General features: G+C 49.1%; 1 protein-coding gene across 1 annotated transcript in view; it reads left to right on the plus strand.

The window, feature by feature from the left end:
• The first annotated feature begins 112 nt into the window (after nt 1–112).
• Nucleotides 113–18,738, plus strand: part of ST13 (ST13 Hsp70 interacting protein) — a 44,507-nt gene continuing 25,881 nt past the window's right edge. The window contains exons 1-6 of the mRNA XM_054031039.1: nt 113–324; nt 5,040–5,094; nt 6,499–6,568; nt 6,699–6,769; nt 7,392–7,458; nt 8,832–8,916. Coding sequence (XP_053887014.1) covers nt 215–324; nt 5,040–5,094; nt 6,499–6,568; nt 6,699–6,769; nt 7,392–7,458; nt 8,832–8,916 — 458 coding nt within the window. The 5' untranslated portion in view covers nt 113–214. The remainder of the gene's footprint in view (nt 325–5,039; nt 5,095–6,498; nt 6,569–6,698; nt 6,770–7,391; nt 7,459–8,831; nt 8,917–18,738) is intronic.

The following is an 18,738-nucleotide window of genomic DNA, read 5'->3' on the forward strand; positions in this document are numbered from 1 at the left end:
GGGCCGAGAGGCGGGGCTTCAGCGGGGGCGGGGGGCTGCGGACCCCGGAGGCGGAGCCGCGGGGCGGGACCGAGGCACTGCCAGGCCTGCGCGCGGGGTAGGGCGGCCGCTGCAGCAGCAGCACAGGGACGGGAGCCCGGAGGCGGAGCTGCGCGGGGAGCGGGACGCGGGGGCTGGGAAGTTCCAGCGCGGCGGTGAGGGGGCCCGGCCGGCCATGGATCCGCGGAAGGTGAGCGAGCTGCGGGCCTTCGTGAAGCTCTGCAAGGAGAACCCGGGCCTGCTGCACAGCGAGGAGCTGCGCTTTCTGCGCGAGTGGGTGGAGAGGTGAGTCGGCGCCGCGTGCCGGGGGGGCTCCTCGCGGGGGGGGGGGGGGTGTCGCGGGGCTGGCTGGGGGGCAGGGCGCGGCGGTCGGGTGCGGGGGAGCGCGATCAGCGCGCTGTCCGGGCTGGGTCTGGGGCCGGACCCTCGGCAGTAGCCAGTCTCGGGCGCTGCCCGGCCCATGGCGTAGCCTGGCGTGAGGCGCTGTGCAGGGAGGCACCGCTCCCTCCAGACACGGGGCGCTCAGCTTAGCGCCTAAACCTGGCAGTGGGAGGACCCGTGTCTTGACCCGCGTAGCTGCAGCAATTGTCCGTCTGTCTCAATACATCTGCCCCCGATGTAACTCGGTAGTTCAGAGCCCCAAAAGTAACTCGCAGCAAGGGGCATCCACAGTATAGCACGTGTTAAACGCCTTCAAACAAGACCCTACTGTCCGAACTTTACCTGTCCTCCACCATCCAACAGGTTTTAGACTCCTGGTTCAGAAAGCCCAAGTGATCCGATTTTACAGTCCCAGAAGTGTGTGGTGGCTTACAATACAAAGTGCCCAAAGTCCCTCTTGTGAGATGTAGATTTTTTTCCTCCGCAACCATCAATCTAGGTTCCACATAGTAAGGCACTTGCAGTATGTGTGCACTGTAGCTCTTGCTGGAAATAACATGGATTTGAGACAGGTGCTTCTCACAATGAAAATACAAGTGCTGATTGTTTGGAAACAGAAGACAAGAAGTATAAGGTCTGCCAAAGTCTAGTGACTTCTACCATCCAAATAAATCTATCTATGGAATGCACCGATTTGGTTCCAACAGCTAGTTCCCTCTTGATGTTCTAGAAGAACTCAGGAAGGAGAAAATAAGTCCTTGCTGATATTTTCCTCAGAGAGGAAGGAAGCATTATTAATTGGAAATCTGTCAGTAAGTAAAGAAGACCCTGTTTTAAAAAGCGCACTCTCTTTTTTTCTGAGAATATTTTGCCCACTATTATAGGTAACATCTAAGATATCACATGTAAAAGACTAAATGAAAAACATTTTTTTAGTATACTGCTTACATGTCTCAAATGGGAGAGAAAAATTGGGGAGAAAAATAAAGCCCCCAAAATGTTGCAAGATGACAAAAACTGACAGGGGCCTGGGGCTGATGCAGTCCCTAAAACTATTAATTTTTCAAACTGATTACTTCAGGTTGAATATTCCTTTCAACTGTGTGTGTGTGAGAGAATAGGAATCTTTTGAGTTGAATATCAAATCCCTTTTTCTGTATTGAGAGTGTTGAAGTTTGGGTAGTTATATAGCTTTTTTCTTGAATTCAGGCATATCACATTTTACCTGTACCCTAGGGTCCAGAACTTTCTGAGTCACAAGGGCTAGAAATAAACACCATCAATAGCATGGTATATTGCTTTTTTTTTTTTTTTTTTTTCAGGTTGAGATGGTTCAAAGTATCAGAACTTAAAACTCACTCATCCTTCAGACCAACTTTGATTTAGCACTTGTTTAGGGGTATTAGTTGCAGATCTCAGAATAATACAAGTGTCTATCCCAGCATTTATTGGCTTCTTAGGGTTAATGAATTGAAAATCTCCCCAGTAAAAACCAAAAACGAATATGGTCACTCCTCTTCTCCCCCCCCCCTTCCTCCCATATGTTGAGCAAATGAACCAGTTGTTGAAAATGTTCCTAACACATTTCCTTTTTTCATTAAGCATAATAGTGGCATTAAAATGTTATTAAAAGCATTAGATGGATGCATGTGAATCTTAATTTCTTGATAGGGTCCATGTTGGCGCTGTAACTATTAAATATTCAAGCTATTTAGAACTCAACTAATGGCTTCCTTTCATGGATTGTGCAGAAGAGCAAGCATCCCTGTGGGCTGTAAGCACATGCAGGGTAGCCTCAACTAGTCATTAGTGTTGCTCACTTTTGCTGAGCTGCTGGCTGTTGCAGGGGGGGGGGGGGGTTACCATGAAATCTCTTTGGGTTGGCTTAAATAAATGCTTAGAAGTTGCACCTGAAGTCTGAGAGCCTGTTAAGGGCAAAAGTTTAGAAGGAATTGTTGCCATGTGCACTGCATTCCCACCTGTAACATAGTGAGCAAAGTAATTGCACCCAAGGGTATTTGCAGTCAGGACCAGCCTTTGGGGTGGGCAGCGGCCCACCAAAGAGGGCACCATGTGCTGTGGCCACTGTTCCGCCCAGCCCAGCCCCTCCCCACCGCTCTTCTTGGCCAGTGGGCCCAGGGCTGCCTTCTCCCCCCCCCTCCCCACTTGCTCCTCTGGCTGCAGCGCCTGAGGGCTTGGGGGGAGGGGGGAGCCCTCAGGCGCTGCAGCTCAGTTGTGAGGGGGGAGGGGGAGAGGGAGGCTCAGTGACAGGCCTGGTGGTTTCTGGCTGCTGCATGCCGCAGGCAGGTGGGCTCCCCCAGTGGCATGGCCCCTGCCTCCTCCCTGGGCTCTTGGGCCCCTGCTGGCCATGGGGCAGTACTGGTGGGAGGGTGCTGCGCATGCAGCTCTGCCCCACCATTATTTGAATGCGGAGGCTGGGGAGCATGGGGGTCCCGGACCATTCTGGGCAGGAAGCAGCACGCAGTGGGTGCTCCTTGCTCCAGGTGAACCCCCTCGAAGCAACTGGAGTCCCTTTCCCCCATCCTCCCCACCAGCGCCCCTGGTCTAGAGAGGGATGTGGGTTGAGTCCAGTTTGGTCGGGGGGGAGGAGGGAAATGTGGGTCTAGTTCAGTTCAGGGGGTTCGGTCTGGGGAGGGATGTGGGTCGGATCCAATTTGGAGGGTTGGCCTGGTCTTTTGGGGGTACCGCTGGTCCTGATCCTAGTCTCTGCCCCTCTCTGCCTAGGGGGAAAGGACTAGCAAGACTAGTATGAATAAAGACACTGTAAATAAAATGTATTAAATTTTTTCATATTTTTTATTTTTAAAACACTTTAAACCGTTTTTAAATTCACCACAATTTTATACAAAAATTTAATTGAAGCCCTGGTAGTTCATATGAGAAATGTGAAGGATGAGAGAGTGTGATGGTTCCCTTTAAGTGGGAGCAGCACATGGTTGGTGTTTTGGCCAGCTTTTGCTTTTGTTAGCTGTTTTTACCCCCACACGCTCTCTCACACACCGTCCCTCCCCCACCCCACCCCACTCCTCAACACACACACACTAGGACTCCCTACATCCAGGTCACTTTCCCAGCCTGCGCTGTGCTGTGAGGTATCAGGAGCTGCTTCTCTTGTGCCCTCTCCTTATGCAGCTCAGGTGGAAAGTGACCTGCACGCAGGGATCCTTGATGTTGCTCCTCGCACTCCCTCTTCCCCCCCCCCCCCACGCGGAGCAGAGGAGCAGCAGTAGTCTGGGGGGGAGCGAGCAGCAATGCCAGCTGCTTTGTGCATCCTGGTCAGTTTGCCTGCGTGGGTGTAGGAGGGGGATGCAGGGGTTAGGGGCATAGGAGTTGGAACAGGCCTTTGGGGTCAAGGGAAGAAGGGGAGCCTCTGGGGCATTGGGGGGGCACCACACCCATGGGGGCCAGGGGAACCAAAATGCAAATTTGCCCAAGGTGCCATTTTCCCTAAAGGCGGCCCTGTTTGCAGTACTGTTTGTTATAGGGTATGTAAGTATATTCTATTACTTCTTATTGAGCTAAATCATTGTTTCTCAATCTGAGGGTTGAGACCCCAAGGGTGGTCATGGAAGGTTTTGGGGTGGGGGTCGCAAGCAGGGCCAGCATTAGGGGGTAGGAAGCAGGGCAATTGCCTGGATCCCCACGTCACAGAGGACCCTGCAAAGCTAATTTACATGTTACAGCCCTGGACCCCCGAGCAAGGTGGAAGCCCCGCACCTTGAGCTTAAGGTAGGGGGTTGCAGTTTTTTGGGGGGAGGTGGGAGTCACAATTTTTTTTTAAGTCCAAAGGGGTTGCCAGCACAAAAAGGTTGAGAAACACTGAGCTAGGCTATTCAAACACTGGTTCTCCTTCGCTGCTCATCCAAAGTCTTAATGCAGCGTGTTTATGTTGCATTAAAAGGATATTGTCAGAGTAAATACTACTAATCTACTAGTGTTAAAGAAACACTTGAGTACTCAAACAGATCGCAGTTTCATTTGCATTTGATAGTATTTTGTGTATGGCAGACTCAATATTTCTGTTGTGTAGTTAGTTTGCCTTTTATTTGTGTGGACTTTTCACATACGACTTTTTTTTAATGTTTTTTTTATACAGCAGAACATGAATGGTTGTAGCATAAACCATTTTCAAATGGCTAGTTTTTCATTATCTGGTTCCTTCCATCAGAAAGTCTGTTCTTAGTGGGTGAAAACTGCTAGCATTTTTCAATGCTGCATTATCTCAAGATGGAAAAGGATCTAACAAAATTGTATCCAACTTTTTCCAAAACTTATCTATAGGTCAGAGAGCAGCATGACCAATTTGTGCTTTCAAAAAAAGCAGCATCTCTTTTTTAAAATGAGTGTCTTACAATAGAGAATTTAAGATGCAGGGGCCAACTGAGTCAGAACTAACTATTGTTGCATTAAGCCAGATAAAAGCGCTGGTGTGCATCTGCTTTTTGCTGTTGGATGCTTTCCCTTTGACGGATGTTAACTGGTGGGTTGGTTCCATTTCAGCTTTTCTTGGGACAGTCCTTTCTCATTCTCTTTAATTGAAACCCTGCTGAAAAGGCTGCACTTCAGTAACTTTTGTTTTCCCCCCTTTTTAAAAAAAGCATGGGAGGGACAATACCACCTGCTCCGGACAATGCCTCTGCAGAAACAATGAAGGTAAGAGATGGGATATTTATAATTATAAACATTAGAATTCTGTGCCAAAAAAAATTATTAAAAAAAATTTGCTGTCAGAATTTGCACGAAGAATGGGACAAATGGGTTTGTTTAAAATTTCCAAAGAAGGGGACTGGAAACATCGAGGAATCTTGTATATTTGGTGCTGGATTGTGACCATTTCAGAGACTGAAGGGAGCCTTTTGTTAATAGTGCCTACAGACTTGTCACACGCCATTCTGTCTAATGTACCTGAGCTCTTACTTATTATTTGTATTACCATAGTGCCTAGGTGTTCTAGTCATTATCCAGGATCCCAGTATGCTAGCTGCAGTACAAACAAAAAGATGGTCCCTGTCCCAAAGAGTTGACTATCTAAGTATAAGAGATGAGGCAACAAATGGCTACATACAGGAATGTAAGGACACAATGAGACAATGTTGGTCAGCTTGATAGATAGTGGTATCAGTGCACCAGTAGCTTACCTATTGTCAAGTTTTTTGTAGGCATCATGGCAAAGGAGAGCTGGCGCACGATGAGGTAGCTTTAGATTTTTATTGGGAGCTTTTCCCAAATATGAGTGGCAGCATGGGAGAAAGCACAAAGGTACTTGTTGGAAAATGTAACAATACTCAGTGGAGCCTGGAATCAACATCTGGACAGTGTAGGAGAGATGATGGGGTCGGGAATTGGCCATGAAGGGCCTTGAAAGTGAAGTCAAGCAACTTATGTTTGATGCATAAGAGGTCGGGGAAGCCAGTGGAGGGATGCTAAAAAAGGTGTTATGGCCTAAGCAACAGACTAAGAAAATTATCTCTGCATCAGCATTCTGAATGGATATGAATGGAGCACGATTACGTTGTCAAGGCCATAAGAAAAGGGGCTGCAGTAATTGAGACACAAGCTAAGTTTTAGCTGTATGGATGGATAGGAAAAGCTGTTTCTTAGATACTATGCAAAGAGGATCTCTGATCACAAATCAGCACATCTGTGGGCAAGGGAAATCCAGTTTCTTCTGGTTCATTCAAACCTTGGTTCCACTGAGACTGGAAGTAAGGGGCAAATTAGTGTTCATTGCAATGTTGGCTCTAGTAATGTGGATGATACTACGTGGATGATATGCCAATTTACTTGAAAGTTATTAAAGCATAAACCCTGAAGGAAAGTCTGACAAACAGCAATTTATGGGTCAGAAGTTGGCATTGGTGTAGGAAAGTGAGGAGAAGGGTTTTATGTCATACTTTTAAAACTACAAATAAATCTCCTTAGCCATACGTGGGATATCCTTTAGCTGCTGAAGACTTTATAGTGGAGTTTTCTGATGCCTTGGGATTGTTGGCCTGGAAATGGACGACTTGACCATAGATAACACATACCTACAGATTTCTGTCCTCCCTTTATTAGGACAAAACAGACAAGCAGCCAGAGGAGCCAGTTAAGCCACCAGAGCCTGAGAGTGAGGAGAGTGACTTGGGTAAGGAAGTAACTGTTACTGCAACTATTCATCAATTTGAACATGAATGTAGCACTATCTATTGTATTTGTAGGTGGAAGAATTTAATTTTCCACATTAGTGTTCAAATCCTTAACTTTTGTCTTTGCAGAAATTGACAATGAGGGAGTGATTGAACCAGACAAGGATGATCCCCAAGAAATGGGAGACGAAAATGTGGAGGTAAACACATCTTCAACTTCCATTGCATTGGAGGAGTTGCTGCCTTCTGTATAGTTTTTGGTGTTTTGTTTTGATTGTGGGTTTTTTTTGGGGGGGGGGGGGGAGGGTGAGTGAAACTGAAACTCAAAGGAAACATATATTGGTTAGACAGCCAGTCATTGCTTTTAATGCCTTCAGTTCTCCCACCCCCACCCTACCCTTCCCTTCTGAACAGGAAACTCAGCCATTGAAAATTAAGATCTCTCCTAATTAAAAGCCTGCTTCCATCAGAGACTGTAGCAGAACTCCCATGAACTTTGGTGAGAATCATGGCTGGACATAAAAATGAGCAACTAAAATTTTTTTAAATGTCTGATTGAAAACTAAATATAGAAATCCCTCACTAACAAATGAAAAATAATATTTGGGTATCCTCCTATTCCTTATGAGCAGTATGCTGCTCTCCTCCCTTCTTTTTTGAAATTGAACTTAAATACACTTGGGAGTCTCTGCTTGCTTAACTGAATCTTTAGCCCAAATTAGGCAGAATCCTAGAGCTAGATAGAGAACATTAGTTCCCTTTCCTGACCCTCCATCTAAGTCTGCTGCTTTTGGTCTCAACTTTGTTTCCTTTGTTTCATAGGTAACTGAAGAGATGATGGACGAGGCCAATGAGAAGAAGATGGAGGGCATTCATGCCCTAGGTGAAGGTGAGGGGTTCTGTACCTTAGCACATACTTGGAGGGTGTAGCTGTTATCTGCTGTTGTGGCCAGTGCTTTCACTTAAAAGTCTGTTAAAATCTGACTTAGTGTCCTGGAATTCTTCCAGTCTGCAGGAAGGAGTGGGGCTAGGGAGTGGTCTGTTTAAAAGCTTCTGCTGGTGGAATTCATTCCTTGTATTGAGTTCCAGATATAATTTGTTGTCTTAACGAGAGATGCCTAGAAGCATGGTAATACTGAAGTTCAGTGGGGGAGCCCTGGTCTGCACACCCTGCTTTTTGGTTATGGATACCACTCTTCTTGCCTGCCAAAGCTGTTTGTTTTACACCCTCCACTCCCTCAGTGGTATCCTGGCACAACACAACTTCATTTTGTATATAAGATTCTGTATAAATTGTGTTCTGAAACACCTTCATTAAACAAATAAAGGAATAGCCCAGGAAAAGAAGAGATGGGGGGGGGGGAACCAGCAGAGAACAAAGCTCTTACACTGGTAAGATTGCCACTCATCAAACTGATGAATAGAACACTATTTCTGCAGCCTGGTTGTGTACTGATGGGGAACCTGATGTGGCTCTGTGGATTATCCATTTTAAAAAACATGTGTCCATCTTGCCCACGTCTGTTTTCACAGCAGCATGTGTTGTGTCCTAGGCAGTCCACATGCTTTAGCTCAAAATCTTGATGTCTTCAGGATTTCCTTGCTCTGCTGCCTTCCACTGTTTTGGAATGTTTTTGTTGCTAATCTCAGCGTTGTCTTACATGCAGATAGTCTTATTTAAAGAGACCCTTTGAAGATAAGAGAGTATTTTAGGGCGTATTTTTTTCTTACTAAAAACACATTAAATTTAAAATTCTCCATTTTAATAGTGGTTAAAAGTACATTTGGGCTGTCTTTCTAGGGATTACTAATTTTGGTCCAAAATATCTGCCATTATATGTTCGATAGGGAATTGTAAATGGACGTATTTAACTTTTATTTTTAAATTGACTAAATTTCAAGTTGGTTTTGGGTACTAAATCTGTCCATGAGTTCCTGTGCATGTTTTTGTTTTACCATTGCACTTCCAATTTTTAAGTCTTTTTCTATCCCCTGTTGCTGTGTGGAGGACCCACATAAATAAAAGGGGAAACTGCATAAATGACTAGCCAAAAAAAAAAAGTCAGATGTGCAAAGTACATTGAAATAGATTATTTTATAGTAATTTGGGGTGGTGTTGGTTTTCAACAATACTGGTAAACTTTAAAACAGAATTGTGACTTTCTTCTTATGTTGATGGTACACAACACCCAGTAGATGATGGAAAACTGGATTTTATCTCACTGTGGGGTAATTGAAACTTTACTGGTACTTGCCTTTCAGGTGAACTTCAGAAAGCCATTAACTTGTTCACTGAAGCAATCAAGTTGAATCCTCATTTAGCCATCTTGTATGCTAAGCGAGCCAGGTGAGTGATATATAGAGCACTGATTTGTTTTCCTATAGATAACCTGATCTCTTTAAAGGGGCCATGGTGGACTGGAAAGCTGAGATTCCAGCTTGTATATAATTTGGGGGGAGATTTAAGGCGGAAAGGACATTCTGAATCTGTGTAAAGATTGGAAAAAAAGCAAAATAGCTTTTAGTTTCACATAATTCTTGGGAGTTATTGGACTGCAAGTCAGATGTGATAGACTGTCTCCTATTACATTGTTCAGTCTCTATCACAAGGTTATTTTAGGGGGGTTGCTGTATTGCCACCCTTACTTCTGTGCTGCCTTCAGAGCTGGGCGGCTGGAGAGCGGTGGCTATTGGCCAAACACCCAGCCCTGAAGGCAGTGCCTTCCTAGCAGCAGCACAGAAGTAAGGGTACCATACCATGCCACCCTTTCTTCTGCGCTGCTGCCTTCAGAGCTGAGTAGCTGGAGAGTGACGGCTGCTGACTAAGGGGCCAGTTTTGCAGGCAGCAGCACGGAAGTAAAGGTGGCATTGCCATACCATGCTGTTCTTCTGTCCTGCTGCTGGCGGTGGCTCTGCCTTCAGAGCTGGGCTTCCTGCCAGCAGCCACCACTCTCCAGCTGCCCAGCTCTGAAGGCAGCACTGCCACCAGCAGCAGTGTAGAAGTAAGGGTAGCAGTAACTCAACCCCCCCTCCATAACCTTGTGTGTGTCTGTCTCTCTCTCTCTCTCTCTCTCTCACACACACACACACACACACACACACACACACACACACACACACACACCCCTTTTGGGTCAGGACCCATACAATTACAACACACTGAAATTTCAGATTTAAATAGCTGAAATCATGAAATTCACTATTTTTAAAATCCTGTGACCGTGAAATTGACCAAAGTGGCCTGTGAATTTGGTAGTGCCCTAGTTATAAGGGAAAATCTAAAGTTTCTTGTGTTATAGTTAGCAAGAAGACCATCTGCAATTAACTTTGTTTAGATTTTTTTTCTCACCTAGATACGGAAATTACTTCCTGGGTCATCCAGTCCAGCTAACCTCCACTTTTTGTTCTGGCCAATTGAGCATTGTTCTGTGTGCATGTGTACAGCTATATTTGCGGCCCTTCATTGTGAAATGGTTGAGATTGCTATACAAAACCAATAAATTAGAAGTTAAATTACTTAACAGTACACACCTTCCATTCATCCATCCATCAGCATGTCTAGCCATTATAATATGTTATAGACCACATCTCACAAAACCATGGTGGTTTTGTCTGGTATGGTGGATGTATCAACCCGAACTACTCAATGAAGTTTTTGTATATTTTTTTAACATTGTGGGTGAGGTTCTACAAAGTGGGGGAGCAGACCTGTGGTGGGTAGACGATGAAGAATACTTTCTGTCAAAAGGTGTGTATTAACCATTGTGTCAGTAGTTGCATATGAACTCTTTTCTGCTGTAAGGTAAAACCTGACAGAAAAGTGTACCTCCTGACAGAAGGTTTTAGATAAACATAGCCTCAATGATCAGGCTTCTGGGCACCCAGTCTCCTCTACCTCAGAGAATCACTTTTGTACACCTCTATATCAATCAAGTTTGTGTGTGTAGCCCACAAACTTCCAGTTATAACATGAGGAACTGCTAAAGATGACCCCAAATACAACATTTGGGGTTCTTTAAGCTACTTGCTGCACTAAATATCCTTAGGATCCACCTCTATCAAGCTTTTGTCTGGATTGATTAACAATGAAAAGTAAGAAACAAGGAAAAATTTCAACCAGCGCCCAGATTCATATTATAAATTTATGGAGAGAAACGAGGGAAAAAAAACTGCACAGAAAATATAAAGGGTTGTAAAAACTGTATGAAACGTAACACCACTTGGTTGCCTACTTCTGGAGAAATAAAGGGATTTATGCCCTGTTTTAGAATACAGTCCCTAACTTTGGAGTGGTTACCAGGTACCTCCATAATTTGTTGTTTGAGACGAGATCTTGATCGTGCAAATGCAACTCCCCTTTTCTATCTGGCTTGCACTGTATTTCCAACCTAGCTTATGAAAATGTGGGAATCTTACAGTATGTCACAGAATTGTATAGCTTCAAACATGCTCTTAATTCTTCAATACCTTTAAAAATTTTCTTGCAACACTTTTGATAAAATGGTGTGAGGGGTGGAAGTGCTGAAGTGGCTCATAACCACATAACTTATTTCCTTGCTAATTAATCACTAATTATTTTGATAACAAAACTTACATTTATAAAATGTGTCATTATTTACATGGTGTAGCAGTAGACTAGCAGGAGTTGGTGAATTTCTTGATGGTGGATTATGTGGAGGTATAGGAGCTAGCTGCAGTATAAAGGTTAAAACTTTAGATGATGCATGGACTACAGGGAGAAGCTGCTGCTTTTGAAAACTACTTTTTTGTTAACAGCAGTTGAGAAAAGACGGTTACTCACCGTTGTAACTGTTGTTCTTCGAGATGTGTTGCTCATATCCATTCCATTAGGTGTGTGCGCGCCGCGTGCACGATCGTCGGAAGATTTTCTACCCTAGCAACACCGGCGGGTCGGCTGTGGAGCCCCCTAGAGTGGCGCCTTCATGGCGCTGAATATATACCCCAGCCGACCCGGCGCCCCCTCAGTTCCTTCTTGCCGGCTACTCCGACAGTGGGGACGGGGGGCGGGTTTGGAATGGATATGAGCAACACATCTCGAAGAACAACAGTTACAACGGTGAGTAACCGTCTTTTCTTCTTCGAGTGCTTGCTCATATCCATTCCATTAGGTGACTCCCAAGCCCAACTTAGGTGGTGGGGTCGGAGTGAGACATTGCTGTGTGCAAAACCGCTGATCCGAAAGCAGCATCGTCTCTGGACTGCTGCACTAGTGCATAGTGAGCTGCAAATGTGTGGACTGATGACCAAACCGCCGCTCTACAAATGTCCTGGATCGGAACATGTGCCAGGAAAGCAGTCGAGGAAGCTTGGGCCCTCGTGGAGTGAGCGGTGAGGTGCGGTGCTGAGACACCTGCCAGGTCATAGCAAGTCCGGATGCAAGACGTAATCCAGGAGGATAGGCGTTGTGAGGAGACCGGTGAGCCTTTCATTCGGTCGGCCACTGCAACGAAGAGTTGCGTCGTCTTTCTAAAGTGCTTTGTGCGGTCAATATAGAAGGCCAGGGCCCTACGTACGTCCAGGGAATGCAAACGTTGATCCTGGCGAGTGGCATGTGGTTTAGGATGAAAGACCGGGAGAAATATATCCTGGTTGATATGAAAAGGAGAAACCACCTTAGGGAGAAAGGCAGGATGTGGACGAAGCTGCACTTTATCCTTGTGAAAAACTGTGTAAGGGGGCTCAGATGTAAGCGCCCTGAGTTCAGAAACACGCCTTGCTGAGGTGATGGCTACGAGGAAGGCTGTCTTCCAGGATAGGTACAGAAGTGAACAGGTGGCCAGTGGCTCGAATGGAGGACCTGTGAGCTTGGAGAGAACCAGGTTGAGGTCCCACGTCGGGACCGGCTGACGTTGTTGTGGGTACATCCGGTCTAAGCCCTTGAGGAATCTAACGACCATCGGGTTAGAGAATACCGAGGACGCGAGTTCCCCTGGGTGAAAGGCCGATATAGCGGCCAGGTGAACTCTAATTGAAGATATCGCCAACCCCTGCTGTTTTAGGGAGAGGAGATATTCCAAAATGAGGGGAATGGGTGCCTGCAACGGGGACGTGGCTCGTTGTTCGCACCAACAGGAGAACCGCTTCCACTTGGCCAGGTACGTGGTGCGTGTTGAGGGCTTTCTACTGCTCAGCAGAATCTGTTGGACAGAGAGCGAGCATTGCTGCTCTGCCTGGGTGAACCATGGAGCAGCCACGCCGTGAGGTGGAGTGATTGTAGGTCGGGGTGACGCAACCGGCCGTGGTCCTGAGAGATGAGATCCGGACATAACGGAAGCGGGATCGGAGTCTGAACCGAGAGTTCCAACAGTGTGGTGTACCAATGTTGTCTCGGCCACGCTGGAGCGATCAGAATTACCTGTGCCTGGTCTCTGCGCAATTTGAGCAGTACCTTGTGGACCAGAGGAAACGGAGGGAAGGCATAAAACAGGTGGTCTTTCCAGGGAAGGAGAAACGCATCCGAGAGGGAGCCCGGAAATCGACCTTGTAGGGAGCAGAACACGTGGCACTTCCTGTTGTCTCGGGATGCAAACAGGTCTATCTGGGGAAACCCCCACCTCCGGAAGATGGAATGTATGATGTCCGGACGGATAGACCACTCGTGTGTCTGGAAGGACCTGCTGAGTCGGTCCGCTAGAGTGTTCTGGACTCCAGGGAGGAACGATGCCGTGAGATGGATTGAGTGGGCGATGCAGAAGTCCCACAGGCGAATGGCCTCTTGGCATAGAACTGACGAACGTGCTCCTCCTTGCTTGTTGATGTAAAACATGGCCGTGGTGTTGTCGATGAGAACTAACACACAACGGCCACGTAGTTGATTGAGAAATGCCTGGCACGCCAGGCGCACCGCCATCAGCTCCCGAACATTGATGTGCAGGGCTAACTGGGGTGCAGTCCACAGGCCCTGGGTATGGTGTCCGTTGAGATGGGCGCCCCAACCCAGAGATGAAGCGTCTGTGACCAGGTGCAGAGAGGGTTGTGGGGTGTGAAAAGGCATCCCCTCGCAGACCACATTGTGATCTAGCCACCAGGTGAGGGAGGTCAGGACCGAGTTCGGGACCGTGACCACCATGTTCAGGCTGTCCCGATGTGGACGGTATATTGATGACACCCAGGTCTGGAGTGGGCGAAGCCGAAGTCTGGCATGCCTGGTTACGTACGTGCAGGAAGCCATGTGACCCAGCAGGGTAAGGCACGACCTCACCGTGGTAGTTGGGAAGGCCTGGAGCCCTTGAATGAGGCTCGTGATGGTGCCAAAGCGGTTGTCTGGCAGGATGGCTTGTGCACGTCTGGAGTCTAGAACTGCGCCGATGAAATCTATTCTCTGGGTAGGTTCTAGAGTGGATTTGTCCTTGTTGAGTAGGATGCCCAACTCGTTGAATGTGTGCACTATTCTGTGGACGTGAGCTTGAACTTGCTCTTTGGTGCGACCGCGTACCAGCCAGTCGTCTAGGTACGGGAACACCTGTATCCCTTGCCGACGAAGGTACGCTGCCACGACAGCCATACATTTCGTGAACACTCTTGGGGCCGAGGATAGGCCGAAGGGAAGGACTGCAAATTGGTAGTGCACCATGTTTACCACGAATCGCAGGAAGCGTCTGTGAGGTGGGTAAATTGAGATGTGAAAGTATGCGTCTTTCATGTCGAGGGCGGCGAACCAGTCTCCAGGATCGAGGGAGGGGATAATGGCCCCCAAAGAGACCATGCGGAACTTCAACTTTACTACGAATTTGTTGAGTCCGCGCAAGTCCAAGATGGGCCGCAGGCCTCCTTTGGACTTGGGGATCAGGAAGTAACGGGAATAAAATCCCCTGCCCCTTAACTCTACTGGAACCTCCTCTATGGCCCCCATAGCAAGGAGCGTGGAAACCTCCTGTATAAGAAGTTGCTCGTGAGAAGGGTCCCTGAAGAGGGACGGGGAAGGGGGGTGGGAGGGGGGAATAGAAGAAAACTGGATAGTGTATCCCCTCTCCACTGTGCGGAGGACCCAACGGTCCGAAGTTATAAGGGACCAAGCACGGTGGAAGTGGGAGAGACGATCCCGAAAGGAGGGGGCTGGATCCTGGGGGATGACTGGGGCGCCGTCCTCGACCGCACCTTCAAAAGTTCTGCCTGGGGCCTGAAGGTGGTCTAGGTGGCCCCTGGTTCTGGCCGGGTTGAGGGCCGGCCCACCTTCTTCTACCACCTCGCCCTCGCCTCCGGGTCGAGTCCTGTCTCTGACGAGGCGGGGGGGGGTAGAAGCGTTGAGGCTGCGGCCTAAATGGTCTGCGCTGAGGGCCCACAACATGCATCCCCAGGGAGCGCATGATTGTTCTCGAGTCCTTGAGGCTCTGCAGACGAGAGTCCGTCTTGTCCGAGAACAATCCATGTCCCTCAAAGGGCAGATCCTGTAGGGTTTGCTGCAGCTCCGGAGGCAAACCCGAAACCTGAAGCCAGGAGATCCTCCGCATAGCGATACCCGAAGCCAGGGTCCTCGCAGCTGAGTCTGCTATGTCCAAGGAGGCCTGCAAGGAGGTCCGAGCCACCTTCTTACCCTCCTCTACCATGGCTCCAAACTCTTCCCTGGACTCTTGGGGAATCAACTCCTTAAACTTCCCCATAGAGTTCCAGGAGTTAAAATTGTAACGGCTCAATAGCGCCTGTTGGTTCGCCGCTCTAAGTTGCAGCCCTCCGGCTGAGTAAACCTTACGGCCAAACAAATCGAGCCGCTTAGCCTCTTTTGATTTAGGCGCTGCAGCCTGCTGGCCGTGGCGCTCTCGTGCGTTCACTGATGCCACCACCAGTGAACACGGTTGGGGGTGGGTATACAAGTACCCGTAGTCCTTAGACGGGACAAAGTACTTCCTTTCCACCCCTCTCGCTGTGGGTGGGATAGAGGCAGGAGTTTGCCATATCGTATCCGCATTGGTTTGTATCGTGCGGATCAGGGGTAGCACCACCCTCGATGGGGCATCCGCTCCGAGGATGTTCACGATAGGGTCCTGTACTTCCACTATCTCCTCCGCCTGCAGGTCCATATTACGGGCCATCCTACGCAGGAGATCCTGGTGAGCCCGAAGATCTATCGGAGGGGGACCCGTACATGAAGTGCCCGCCACTGCCTCATCCGGAGAGGAGGAGGAAGACGCCTCCGGTGGTACTGGATCCAAGGGGGGGGTCCTGATCCCCCTGCTCTTGGGCCGGAGCATCACCTGTACTCGGGTCTATGGTGTCAGGTGGCGTGGACACGGAAGCCTCCATGCCCCCTGGCGGAGGTCGAGAGATGGTGGATTCTGGGGCCCTTCTAACCGAGTGACCCGAGCGAGAGGTCGATGGTATTGGCGCCCCTTGCTCCTGGTGGTACGCCCATGGGGTCCAAAATGACCAGTGAGATGGTCCATGGGAGTGGTCCTCTGCCAACTCCTGCCAATGGCCCAAGTTCCGTTCCTCGGCTTGCCCTTGAGGGGGGTATGCCGATCTCGACAGGTCCTCCGAGGAGCGAGACACCGATCTTGACGGCCATGGCGGTGCTGAGAGAGATGAAACGATCCCCGTGAGCTGTGGTGCCGCACGGTACTGGTCCGGAGATGATCTATCTCTGCGCGGTGCCGGCGAACGGTGCCGGGACCGCGATTGGTGCCGATGACCTCGTCGGTGCCGGGAGCCGGATCTGGACCTCGACGAGGACCTGGAGTATGCCCGGTGCCGGGAGCGGCCTCTCGAGGTCGAGCGTCGACCGTAGCGGTGCCGAGAACTACGTCTCGATGTTGATCGGTGCCGACGATCATATCGGTGCCGAGACGTAGAGCGGTGCCGCGAAGAAGATCTTGGCCGCGAGTACGACCGGTGCCGAGGCGATATTCGGTGCCGGGACTGCGAGCGGCGTGGGGACCTGCTTCGGGACCTGGATCGGTGCCGAGGTTCCAGCCCTTGCGATGGAGGGCGCATCAAGGCAGGTTTCCCCCTCGACTGGACCGGGCGAGTCAACGGTGCAGTCGGTGCCGGTGGTTGAGGCGGTGCCGGCTCCGTGAGAGCTATTAAGTCTCTCGCCGCCGCGAAGGTCTCTGGAGTCGACGGGAGGCACTGTATCACCGCCGGTCTCGGTGGAGACGCTATCTGCACCGGACTCAACGGCCTCGGCGCCGGAGTCGACGGTGCTGGAGGCACCTGTTTCCGGTGCTCCACCGGCGGACGCGGCTCTACCCCCGGCACTGGGGGAGCCGGCGTCTTCGGCACGGATGTCCCCGTCTTATGGGCTTTTTTATGCCCCGGGGATAATGACCGGTGCCGAGGCACTGCTTGCGGTGCCGACGAGGTCCGGTGCCGGGGAGGCTTGTCTGACGCCACTCGCGTGGTCGTCATAGCCGGTGCCGCCGGGGCACTGCGCACCGAGGTGCTAGGTGCCGGGGCCTGACTTGTAGATGGAGCGTCCGGACTAAGTGCCGCCTCCATCAGGAGTTGCCGGAGCCGAAAGTCCCGCTCCTTCTTGGTCCTTGGTCTGAAGGCCTTACAGATCTTGCACTTATCTGTTTGATGGGACTCTCCCAGGCACTTCAGACAGGAGTCGTGCGGGTCGCTCGTGGGCATAGGCTTAGCGCAGGAGGCGCACTGCTTGAAGCCGGGAGCGTTGGGCATGAGCCCGGCCCCGCGGCCGGGGGAGAAAGGGGGAGACAACCCCCTTAATCCCCTGAACTACTTAGAACAACTAAAACAACTTTTAAACTATTTAACTATTTAACTATAAACACTAGAACTATAACTATAACTATCACTGTGATACAACAAACTAAGCTAGGGAGAGTGGAGAACAGCTAAGCAGCGCTCCACAGTTCCAACAACCGTCAGGGGCGGTAAGAAGGAACTGAGGGGGCGCCGGGTCGGCTGGGGTATATATTCAGCGCCATGAAGGCGCCACTCTAGGGGGCTCCACAGCCGACCCGCCGGTGTTGCTAGGGTAGAAAATCTTCCGACGATCGTGCACGCGGCGTGCACACACCTAATGGAATGGATATGAGCAAGCACTCGAAGAAGAACTTACTACTTTTCATGATTGTCTCTCCCCCTGCCTGCATTGGTTCTTAACAGCCTCCTTATGACACTAAGGAAGGATTTTGTAGCCATTGGCATGTTTGTGATTCTGCCTTCCCCAAGGTCATTTTTAGTCCAAGGTACCTTTCAGTCATAGTACTTATCCAGCAGTGTCCAGGACAATATTGCAACTATTGAAACAGAAGAAATTGTGAAATAAAACATGCTCTCCTAGATGAATATTACAAAAAGCTTTGCTAAGCGGTCCCAAAGCTAAAGTTTATAGAATATTGAAATGTTACCGATGGTATACAGCTTAAAATATCCTGTGTACCTATAGACTAAAGGTTTCTGTCCCAGCTTTCCATGTTGGAGTCCCAAAATGTTACATGATCTTCAAGGTTTCTGTTTGGTCCCATGGTATGTCCATTTAGCCAAAAACATCTTTTCACATTCAGTACTGGTAATAAAGCCCTTAATTTGTCCACAGCCATCTAGTTATAACTGACGTTATATATAAGCTATAAGTTATATCATGTTCTGAAACTAGACCATAATAAAACCAATGTGAAAGTCGACCTGGGTTAGGCCTTTTTTCCTTAAATTCAGTAACTCCTCACTTAAAGTCGTCCTGTTTAACGTTGTTACGTTGCTGATGAATTGGGGAACATGCTCATTTAAAGCTGTGCAATGCTCCCTTCTAATGTCTGCTTTGTCTACTGCTTGCAAGAAGAGCAGCCCCTTGCAGCTAGCTGGTGGGGGGGCTTGGGACCAGGGTGGACCGGCAGCCCCCTATCATCTCCCCGCTCTCCTAAGTTCCCTGTGCAGCAGCTGCTTGCTGTTCAGCTGTGTCCCTCCCCCCACTGCCATGTGCTGCTCCTGCCCTCTGCTTTGGAGCTACTCCCCGAGACACCTGCTTGCTGTGCTGGGGGAGAGGGAAAGAAGAGGGGGACTAATGTCAGTGTGTCCCCCTCTCCCCTGCTCCTGCACCCCACTTACCCCCATCTTCCATACAGCAGGGCTCAGGGAGCTTGCAGCAGTTGCAGTCTCAGCAAGCTGATCTAATTAACAAGGCAGTGTACTTAAGGGAAATGGGTATATCTCCCTCCATTCTTGCTGCCTTGCAGAGGGACAGAGTTCA

Source organism: Malaclemys terrapin, chromosome 1 (genome assembly GCF_027887155.1).
Source record: "Malaclemys terrapin pileata isolate rMalTer1 chromosome 1, rMalTer1.hap1, whole genome shotgun sequence".
NCBI lineage: Eukaryota > Metazoa > Chordata > Testudines > Emydidae > Malaclemys > Malaclemys terrapin.